Source organism: Cibotium barometz, chromosome 32 (assembly GCF_041138505.1).
Source record: "Cibotium barometz isolate CiBa-2024 chromosome 32, ASM4113850v1, whole genome shotgun sequence".
NCBI classification, from domain to species: domain Eukaryota; kingdom Viridiplantae; phylum Streptophyta; class Polypodiopsida; order Cyatheales; family Cibotiaceae; genus Cibotium; species Cibotium barometz.
Window position 1 is genome coordinate 31,886,504 of NC_141077.1, and position 11,501 is coordinate 31,898,004.

At 47.1% G+C, this 11,501-nt stretch overlaps 1 protein-coding gene across 2 annotated transcripts in view; it reads left to right on the top strand.

Annotated features, from left to right (window-relative positions):
• Positions 1–9,158, top strand: part of LOC147620094 (BTB/POZ domain-containing protein) — a 71,009-nt gene extending 61,851 nt beyond the window's left edge. For both annotated transcript variants that reach the window (XR_015261746.1, XM_086772272.1), the window contains exons 10-13: positions 7,908–7,957; positions 8,158–8,205; positions 8,441–8,657; positions 8,777–9,158. Coding sequence is in view for 1 of the 2 variants with exons in the window: in XM_086772272.1 (XP_086628398.1) it covers positions 7,908–7,957; positions 8,158–8,205; positions 8,441–8,617 (275 nt within the window). In the remaining variant the exon portion in view is untranslated. The remainder of the gene's footprint in view (positions 1–7,907; positions 7,958–8,157; positions 8,206–8,440; positions 8,658–8,776) is intronic.
• Positions 9,159–11,501: the final 2,343 nt, after the last annotated feature.

Below are 11,501 nucleotides of genomic sequence, written 5' to 3' on the forward strand. Positions count from 1 at the left end.
TTATGAGGTGTTTTCCCATTTTTCCCCACTCTCCGTATTTTTCCCCTATTTTTTCCCATTTTTCTGAGGCTTGGGAGGGCTGCCAGAGGGTGCCAGGAGCAGTACAGTGCTGGCCGACTGGATGTTTATCAGTCGTGGGCACTCTTACTGCTGGCCGACTGGTTTTGATCAGGTTTTGGCACCAGATTGCTGGCCGACTGCATTTATGCAGTCGTGGACCTTTTTATCAGTCGTGGGCTTTTTCTTATGCTGGCCGACTGCCCTCTAGGGGAGTATATATAGCTCCTCAGCCCCCATGCCTTATTTGTATCATATTCGGGATCTTCTTGTGTATATCAGAGCAGAGTTACACGCCTACATCTCTCTCTTTTTGTGCTGTTTTTTCTGCCTGCGTTTTTGCTCTTGTGTTCCCAGATTTGGTCATCATCTCCGCTGCATATTCTGACATGGTATCAGAGCCTAGGCTCTAGATAGGTCTTGGGATTTGTGTGAGCAAGAGGGGGCTGTTTTGTGGCTGATTGGTGGACTGTTTTGGGCTGATCGGGAAGAGGAGAAGCAAGAGGAAGGCGGGCTGATTTGCTGGACAGCCACTTGCAGGTATCAGTTCTTCTTTGTTCCCACCCACCCACCCTTTTCAGAGTACATCCCCGCTATGGCAGATCTGTTTGAGATGGCCGAGAGACATGTGAAGATCCCGACACTCCCCACGTTTCCGGTGGACCGTCAGTTGGACGGGAGCAACTACGGCATATGGAAGGTGATGATGGAATCCGTTCTGGAGTCCTACGATCTCGCCGATTTCGTCGTTGTTGGTGTTCCACGGCCGGAAGTAGAGGAAGGGGAGTTACCGTCAACCCGAAAGGACCGGGAGGCCCAGACGCAGATGTGGGATCGCGTCAACGCCAGGGTCCGTTCGTTTATTTTCCTCAACTGCACACCGCAGGTAATCAATCATGTCAAGCACATGACGCTGGCCAGAGGTATATGGCAGCATTTGGCCTCACTTTATAACAGGGTATCGCCCATGAAGAGGATTTCCTTGGAAGTACAGATGCGGGTTATGAGCCCTGCAAAGTCGTCGACGATGCGGGAGCATATTAACAAGCTGCAGGCTCTTCAGCAGGAAGTTCTTCAGGCTGGGAAGGAGATATCGTCAGAGGACATGGCCATCACGTTGCTGTCACATTTGCCCTCTTCGTACTCAGCATTTTACTCCTCTTTGATTACCAGTGGCAGGCTCAGCACCATCACGTGGGAGGAGCTTGTGCCCATGGTCCTGGACCAGGAGGAACGATTCACGAACCCTCCTCAGGGTGGAGGTTCGGAGGCCTTTACTGGCCAACGGTCGAAAGGCCGTAACTCGGGCAAGGGGAAGGCTTCGTCGGAGAAGTCTTCTGAGAAGATGTCCGTTAGTGACCGCGAGAAACTGAAGGCAGAGAGGACCTGTAATGATTGTGGCGAGAAAGGCCACTACTGGAGGCAGTGTCCCAAGCGGAAGACCGAGAAGGGTGAAGACTCCTCAGCAATCACGAAGACTCCGGCTTTTGTGCACCTGGAGGTGATGGACACCGATGTTTCATTTTCTTCAGGCAGGGAGGAGATTGGAGGACTCTCCGCAACGGATACTCGGGAGTGGATTCTCGATAGTGGTGCTTCCAGGCACATGACTCCTTCCCGTTCCGGTTTACAGGATCTCTGCAGGCTTTCTGGTCATGAGTTTGATGAGCATTTTGTTGCTCTCCGGGACAAAGCAACAGGCCAAGTGGTTTGGGAAGGTGGAGTGGAGAATGGAGTTTACCGGCTTTCAGCACTCTCTCTCCCAGGTCCTCAGGATTGTGATGAGTGGCAGTTTAGTAATGGCTACTCAGGTGTGGATACGCTGCAGGAGCGGGCTTTCCGAGACCAGGTGGTGGATAGCTTGCCAATAGATGGCAGCAGTTGGCAGGAACTTTCCAGTACTGAGGTTGGTAGTTCTTGTGTTCGTGAGTCAGAGGAAGCTGAACAGGTCACTTATGCTCTGATGTCTCGTCGTGTTCGGGACATAGAACTTCCAGTAGTTGAGGATGTTCTTTCCACGGGGACCTTTCGGAAAGCCAGGCAGGTGACAGGTGCTTACTTGCAGAAGGAGGTGGTTTCTCCAGGCTTTGTGGTTCCGGATTCAGAGGGGGTGGTTGACAGGTTTCATCAGGTTTCCAGGACTTGTTTGTGCACCGTAAGGTGGTGATCCTTGTGAGCAGTATGATGTCTCTGTGATTCAGAAGCTGTATGGTTCATGGATCTGGTTGATGGACACCGGATTGGACGGGAGCTTCCTGATGAGGCAGTTGAGCTCTTGGTTGCAGATGTCTCTTTGGGAGGCAGGATCGCGTTTCCTGTGGTTTCTGCGGCATGCGAAGGATCATGGACTCTTGTACACAGGAGGGGGATTGTTGGATGGAGTCCGACTCCACGGTTGGAGTGACTCGGTTTGGGGAGGAGATCCGGACACGAGGGGATCTACTTCAGGCCCAGGAGCAGTTCTACGGAGCAGCAGGAGGAGGTTACATTGCAGGTTTGGGCTTCCACTGGAGGAACCCATGGTCATCCAGAGGCACTTTGTTCGTGAACAGATCGTTGCTGATGACATCTTGCTGGAGTTCTGTTCGACGGAGGACAGTACGGTGGACCTCTTCACGAAGTCGCTCTCAGGATTTGCTCAGGCGGCACCCCAGCTCCCAGTGGTTGGTTACACAGCCAGGAGCTGAGAGGGGGTGTTAGAAGTCATCTCCTGTCTAGATTTATACACCAGGGCCTTTGTTGTGGGTGTGCCCGCCCTTATGAGGTGTTTTCCCATTTTTCCCCACTCTCCGTATTTTTCCCCTATTTTTTCCCATTTTTCTGAGGCTTGGGAGGGCTGCCAGAGGGTGCCAGGAGCAGTACAGTGCTGGCCGACTGGATGTTTATCAGTCGTGGGCACTCTTACTGCTGGCCGACTGGTTTTGATCAGGTTTTGGCACCAGATTGCTGGCCGACTGCATTTATGCAGTCGTGGACCTTTTTATCAGTCGTGGGCTTTTTCTTATGCTGGCCGACTGCCCTCTAGGGGAGTATATATAGCTCCTCAGCCCCCATGCCTTATTTGTATCATATTCGGGATCTTCTTGTGTATATCAGAGCAGAGTTACACGCCTACATCTCTCTCTTTTTGTGCTGTTTTTTCTGCCTGCGTTTTTGCTCGTGTTCCCAGATTTGGTCATCATCTCCGCTGCATATTCTGACATCTTCAAATGTGAACAGAGAGTGATTGAGAAACTAAATGCACATCATAGGTTTCCATTTGTTGATGTATGGCGGACAGAGAAAGACATGCATTGCATCAACGAATGGGGTACCTCATGGAGTGACACCCTCGTAGGGATGTGGGGCCTATGGGACCACAAGCACATTGTAGCAGACCTTGCTGCAAGGCACACTAGGGCTTGTGATACTAGACGGCTTCATGGGTTCACTATGGTAGTATGCCTCCAAGAGTTGCTACTTGACTAGGGAGACGACCGAGAAGTTGTTGGAGGAGAAAGGAGAGGCCACCATAGGCCAAGCCGTTGGAGAGGTAGGAAGAGGCCACCACACGGAAATAAAGGGTGTAGTTACAAGAATGTAAAAACTAAACATAAAATAAGGAGAAATTCTGCATATTATAATGGTATTTACAAGGATGATGGATATTGTCCCAAAAAAAAACATCAAAAACTGTAGAAAAACAAAATGCATTAGAATGCACTAGTGCCAAGGTAATAGCAGTCTTTGTCCTCGTGACCGCCCTTCTCACAGAAGTTGCAGTATCTCCTTCTCGGACACTTCTGTGGGGTGTGACCAACAGCTTGACAAATAGCACACCAAACTGTTCTTTTGACTTCCTGTTGATCCTTGAGCTCTTCTATCTCCTGCCGAAGCTGGGCAAGAATATCTTCTTCTTGCCTAGCTTTGTGGGGCTTAAGAGCTTCTAACTCACGCTTGAGATGATCTTCTTCACTGTGGGCCTTGTGAATATTGACGGCTTCCAAGTCCATTTTGAGCTTGGTCACAAGGTCATTGGCAATGGCGGTGGATCCAAGAGTGCTAGCTCCTCCATTACCGTCACCCTATTATTGAGTGGTTAGAGGAAGAGCTTGGTTCACCCACTGATGCACCGTGAAGTCACCTGGATGGGCGGGTAAGTGGGCCACTATAATATTCGCCTGTGTCATGAGCTCGGAGACTGTTTCAATGAGAAGCAGCTTCAAGTTGTAGAGTTCTTGCAGCACATGCTCCTCATGAGTACTTGGACGGAAGGTTCTGGAGAAGTTGTCACAACCTTGTGTTTTTCTCTGGACAGTATGCAGGTGTGCACAGGGACATGGTGGACTGTTAATGGCACCAGTTTGGGGCCAAGTGATTAAAGTCCCTTCATATAACCCAAGGAGACAAAGGGTTGGAGGAGACAAAGGTTTAAAAGCCTTAAAAATAAAAGAAGACTCTTAGCTTTAAAGGGATTGTGGCCCATAAGCTATTATTGGGGCCCACGCGTGTGCTTTTTCGGAAGAGGGGCTGGTGGGCTGCAGGGAGGCGCTTCTCTGTCGGTGAATAAGCGGAGGGCTGAACAGGAGGCGGCGGGCTGGACCTGCTAGATTATAGACTTCTTTCGACCAGAGATTGAGCAGTCAGGCCAGCAGGCATTGCAGATAGCCCCAGAGTATAGCCGCACCAGAGGTACACTGACTGATCGGGCTATAGAGCTGGGGCGGTCCAGGCGCCCCAAGATGAGAGGCCCATCCCGACATCGGCGGAGACTACAACAGAGGATCAGGACCATACTAGCACGGCATGGGAAACATCCAATCAAAGTGCTCACCATGGAGGACATTGAGGATATCCGCCATCGACCGATGAGAGACATCTTTGGATAGTGATGTGTATGATGCTTACCTTTGTTGCTGGAGTTTTCCTCCCATATGTTATCCATTAGGAGCTCCTAGTACCGTACTTTTCCTCATAGTTGTTTCAGTTTCAGTTAGTTGTTTAGTTGTTTTTAGCTTTTCTTACACAGACATTGTATCAGATCCACCAATTGTTGTAACCTTTTTGGTCTCATAGGTCATTTTGGCCTTCTGAAGACGTTAATATATCATTTCATTTCTCTCTCTCTCTCTCTCTCTCTCTCTCTCTCTCTCTCTCTCTCTCTCTTCGTGCCTCTGTGCGTAGCCGCCGCCTTCGCCCCTACTCGCCGCTGTTCACGCCTCTGCTCGCCGCCGCCTTCTGTTCGCTCTGTTTGCACCTCTGTGCGTAGCCGCCGCCTTCGCCCTTGCTCGCCGTCCTCTCTCCCGCCTGGGTTGGCTCTGTTCTGTCTGGACCCGTTATGCTATTCTGTTCGCCTCGTTGCCCTGCTTGCGCTATGCTGGCCCGTCTCCCTGTCCACTAGTCCCTCCGCCTCCCTTTTCCCACCCACCCTTCCTCGGGCCCCCAAGGCAGAACCCATTGTAACTTAAACTCTTAAGAGTCTTAAGAGTTCATTTTGAGTTATTTTTTTTTCAGTTTTATGCCTCTTTGGCATCGATACCCAGAGTGGAATGTAAATGGATGTACCTGATCTGTCCCATACGTGCGCATATAGGTTGCATACTGAGCCTCTAGCAGTAGTGCTGCATTCATCACACCCCCCCACTAGCTCAGTACTTTCATAGTTTGTTTCATGTTCATTTTGTCCTTTTTTTTTCTGGACATCCAGAAGACATTGACAGTTGTACATTGATTTGTCTCATAGGTCGAGTTCGGCCTCTAGTAGACGTTAATACAGCTTTCTTTCTTTCTTTCTTCTTTCTCACTTGGCACACGGAGGGCTGGACTTCTCTTACACGCCGGCTGGCTGGACTGCAGGCGCACAGGGCTGAAACACGTGCTCTTTTGCACAGAGTCAGGCTGCAGCTTACAGACTGGTTTCTTTGGACACATAGGAGGTCAGTGTACAGCTCCTTTCACCCATAGGTGGCTGCTGAACAGAGGTGCAAAGTGTGCTGGTCCTCCTTGCAACAGGGATGTTTTGAGACTGTTTATGGGCTGTTTTGCTTGGCTGCAAGTACACTATGTACATGGGTTATTGGCTGCAAGTACAAGGTCACCTGGTTATGTTTCTTGGCATGGGAGCAAAGCAAGCTCTCATGGGTGCATACCCATGGAGCAGATTGCTTTCTTCCTGCTTGGAAGGAACAGAGGGATCATCAGTTTTGGGCATACCTATGTAACATAGTTGTGGGGCAGAAATACAGCCAGACATATTCAGTAAGAGCTCTCTCTTTTGCTTGTGCGTTGTGTTGGCACTACATTTGAGTATGTGCCGAGAATGTTTTCACGTGGAAACAAGACATGGGTTTCATGCTGGGCCAGACCAGATGTTTAATGGGAACATAGGTCACCCGATGTTTGCTGAAATAGGTCTTTGTTTCATATGGAAACATGTATTTGGGTTTCTCCAGGAGATAGGTCACATGCAGGCAGCGGTCACAGGAGTGGACATATGTTTGGTACAACCCTGCTATTGATTGGACAGGGGACATGGAATGCATGACTGAGATGGATAGTATCCTTGGAAGGTAGAGAGGGAGTGTACAGGTGTGTCTACTGTATGGTATGCTTTGTTGTGATGGGAGTTCTCTTTTAGGAGACAGTTTGGAGTCGTCGTTGTGATGTAGGAGTACTTGATGTGTCGGGGTGTGATGCTGTTAATAGGGTGAGAGGCTATGGATGGTTATAGCAGGCTTGCTCATGGGAGAAAGCTTCTGTATGAAGACTCAACGTGTGGTAGTCTTTTGATGTGAACAATGGCTGGACTTGTTTGTGGATGCCGAGTGGACAAGAAGCCATGATGCAGGGTCTTTGCAGACTTCAGAAGTTCTACTGGGACGGCTGACCTTTCTAGCCTTATTGTAATCAAAGCTCATATAATCAATTAAAGAAATACCGCAAGGGGCGCCATTGTGTTTTGGGGCCAATCGGTGTCTGTGTACTGTTTGCAGGAGCACTCTAGGTCCCCCTGTTTGTTTTCCTTTTCTTGGTCCTCAAAGGTGTTGAAGTGTTTTGTGTGCAAGTTTGTTTTTGCACCGCCTTTTGGTTTTTTCGTCTGAAGGCTAGAGGCTGGTTTACAGAAGGTGCAAGGCAAGGCTTTCTAGTTGGCAAAATGGTTCACCAGAAACTGACTGAACGATTTTTCGGCCGAGGCTCAACCCTCCCAAGGTGGAAGGAAAGTTTACAGGGCTAAGGTGACCTGGCGTGTTATCCTCCAATGCCTCCACACGGGGGTTATGTATCATTGATCTTGCAACACAGAGCAGAACCCTTCTGGGCCAGCTAGTTGTCTGCGGTCTTCAGTCAGGAGGAGAACCATGGAAGGATTTTCTTCTTGTCTGTATTTTGGCATCTTGTTGGTACAATACCTTTCCTTGTACAATTATTTTCAGTTTTGTCCTTATACTGTTACAATACTGTCTTGTTTTCTATTGCGCATCTTCCACCTATCACTTGCTAAAACCTTGCCTGTCAAGCACTAACAGGCAGTTTTTTGTGAGTAAGTCCACCCCAGTCACAAGGCATTGGCATATTCTGATTTCCTCTCAAGTCCACTCCAGTCACCCCCTTCTCAAGTTACGGACTAATGATCCTGGGCAGCAGCCGCAAGCTACGGTGATGCTCAATCCAAGCCCACATAAACACTTGCATCTAGCCAGTAGCCTTACATATGGAGCAAACAAACCTTGCCTCAAAATTTCATCCATCTAAGTAATCTCTTTGGTTTGTATGGCATCTCCTTGAAAGTTGTTCATTGCCCATGTGGTGCTCTTTGCAAGTCTACAGGAGAAAAGTTTCAATCACTTTGTACATGTCATTGTTGTATGCAGGTCTTTTTCTCCATAGGCGTCGAGCTGAGAATGTAGATGCCCATCGTAAGGTATGGCTTTGGACTTGTAGACAGGCTCCATTATATTCTATCTACAATTGCATTGGAACACCAAACACCAAACTTGTATATTGAATAGTTGCATGTTTCTGTTTTTTGCACCCCTTCTGGCAGGTACAATCATGGTGCTTTTTTTTTCCCATGGACAATTATCTAAGAAGGTTTTGAAATTGTCTTTTGGTCTTTTGCAGGTCTATCTGTACACAGACAACAGGGAAAAAGTTACTGCGCGATACCAAGTAAGTGTGTTTCATTCATTTCCCCTTAGTTTAGTTGGATGATTAATGGGTGCGTATAAGAATCGATGATCATCCCCAGTTTCCTCCCCCCCCCACACACATTCCATCCCCCCCCCCCCCTTTTTTTCTTCCCAAACCACCACCTTCCGCCAGTTTACAAGTACTTTGGTTGGCTATTTGCAACTGTGAGCTGCTACATTTGGTCTGATCTTTGAGCTCTTTGTGGCCTTCACAGTTGATATGCCCAGCAAAGAGAGAGGTGATGATATTCGGAAGTCTGACACAGACAGGAACCTTGCTTCCAAAGTCTCCAAAAGGCTGGGGTTGGCGGACAGCATTCTTGTTTGATGAGCTTGCTGATCTTCTGCAAGGGGGTTCTCTGCGTGTAGCTGCAGTCGTGCAGCTAGTCTGAGGGAGCCTACTTTTTCCGGTTAAGCCGCTTCTCGTGACAGGTGCATATTGCTGCCTTATGCACACTGGTCTTTCCATTTTAAGTTTAAAAATTAAAATTTGGATGTTCAATTTAAATGATAATTCAGCATTACTTAAGGTGTCATTTTGTTTCTGGCAGTTGTTGATAAGGAAGATTGAAGAGTCTGGGATATAAGCACACAAGCATAGTACATGGTCATTCTCATACATACTAATCGCAGCTATTATGGTTGGCCAGAACCAGAAAGTAACAATCAGTTGGGTACTGAAATTTTGGAAGGTCTAGTCACATACACCGGAGAGAGTGCAAGAAACTCTGCCTGCTCAGCTGGGAGTTCCTTTAACAAACCTACTCCTGCTCATATTTGTAACTAGAAATCTAGCTTTTCTTTTAATTGTCATCATTAAGATTGTTACTGTTATTATGATTATATTATTACTGAATGCAATTCCAACACCTTGCTTGTATTTATCAAGGTGGAACTTCAATCTCAGTAATTGTGTTGGAGTGAGGTCATGAAGAATTGAGTGTCAAAATATTGCATAGGATTTCATGTTCAGGGCCTTCTTAGACATGCCTATGACTTTCTCCTTAACCTTAAAAATCTTGGTAAAGTCCTTATTTACAGTACTCAAGGCAGAGTAAGTGTGCACTTCAGATCATATCTTTTGACCTGTCTCTAAATCTCCTTAGCATTTTCAGCTCAAGGTGTTACCAATTAGATCCTTTTCTCTCAGCTATCCAGTAAGCAATGCCCCGCCCAATGGCATGGCTGTGGTGGGCAGGACATGATTTCATGTATTGAATCCCCCGGTCATTACCTTTGGATTGTGGGGGGCTGGCTGATCAAAGGATCTCTGAGCTCCACTAGAGCATTCAGATGGTTTGTTATCACAATCATACTTGGCCAAATCTCTCTCTCTCCCCCCCAACACACACACACACACACACACACACACGCCCCACGCTCTGCAAGATCTTCTTCTTGCTCACATCTCATATGATCTAGCAGTGAGAACATGGATTTCTTCATCATGTGCACTGATTATAGGATTGTGCATCATCTCTGCAGGTTCCATGTTGCACCTTCTTACCTAGGCCTAGCACAATGACCATTTCATCACCTAGGTTTCAGTGTCTTGGGTGATGAAGTTGGGCATGACCAATTACGAACTATGAGGAAGATGATAGCGGAATGGCACTTCGTTACGCCCAACTTTCTGGGTGGAGATGACTTCCCCTTTGTGGGAGTTGATTAGACGCTTAGTGAGTGCACTGCTGTGAGATGATTGAGGACACAAACAACCACTCGTCGAGTTAAAGAAGCTGCCGCTCCATCTGATCCTTGCAAAGAGCCTTTGTGAAGACTGGCCAGCAGACCATCTCGACCTCCCTAAACATGATGAGCTCGCACACAAAGTGAACAAATCTCAATGTGTTTTGTCCGAACATAAAACACGGGTTTCTGAGGTATGGCCATGCAACTCTAGTTATCACATTGTAACGTTGTAGGGTGCTTCTGTCCCATACCTGTATCTTATAGAATCCTTCTCAGTCACAATGCCTCACATGATGCAAAGCATGCAGCTTTTGTCGAAGAGGATGCATCAATGAGTTATTTCTTATTGATCCAAAAAAATGCATCCCAAGCCAAGAGAAAAGCGATACCATGTTAATGAGTGCTCGGTGTCTAAATTGCCCATCCGATCTAAGTCACAAAACAGTAGGGGTCTTGCTAGCAGCATGGTTGATGACGTACTTTTGAGTACCTTTGATGTATTGTAACACTCGTATACTTGGTTTCAGATGATTCTCTGGCTTGTTGGAGAACTCAAAACACCACCAACAAAATTGATGTCTGGTCTACTATTATTCTAGAATACCAGAATACCAACTAGTTTTCTATATACAGTCTCATCCATGAGGCCAAAGTTTCGAGTTTGATTAGCATTAAAGACCTCTTGATGAATCTAGTCTGGACTAATTGTTGGAAACGACAATACAATCGATTATAGCGCATCAAACCACACTTCCTCTAACCCATCAAGCCGTTGATCCCAACAAACGACTAGCACTCAATAGAGTGCTTCCTTGTTACAAAGGTTAGACTCCTTCGGATCCACCTCAAGCGAGAAGCTATGAGTGGAGGAACAAATGAATACCTGGAAAAGATAGTTGCCATGGTCCTCTAAGCTCTAGATTCACAAACTGGCTCTGTAAATGCCATAAACTTCATAAAAAGGGCATTAAACCGCCTTATCTTTGGGTGAAGCTCTAGTGAAGAAGTGGGTCACCAAAGATGTTCATAAAAATGGGAACACTTGTGCCTTTCACGAGGGAAAAGAAGTGAGAAATGCAAGGGTCATAGGCAGTTTGCATCCTTTTCTGTTCAAGATTAAATAACCTCTTATGGTGCAGAAGCAAGGGTTCTCAACCTCTTATGGTGCAAAAGCAAGGGTTCTCAACCTCACCTCCATTGGTGTCAACACGATGGAGATCACAAGGGAGCTTTGCACTTAGGAAACAAAAAGGGAGAGAGCTATGGAGTGCTCAACCTCAATATCAATGGCAATCATGAGTGTAAGAATGGGGGAGAGTTAGAGATGGAGAGGAAGAGGAAAAAGAGGAGAGCAAGCAACTTCAATCCACTATCAAGTAAGCACGCAACAAGAGAAAGCAAAGTACAAGCAAGCAAGTCTCACCATAAGAAAGCAAAGCATAAGCAAGCAAGCCTCACAATAAGAGCACAAGACTAGGCTCAATTTTGATAATGCAATTGTGTGCATTCTCCTTAGTCCAAGATGACTCATATATTTATAATGTCGTGCCCAAGTAATGTCCCTAAATTGACCCAATGTGTTTA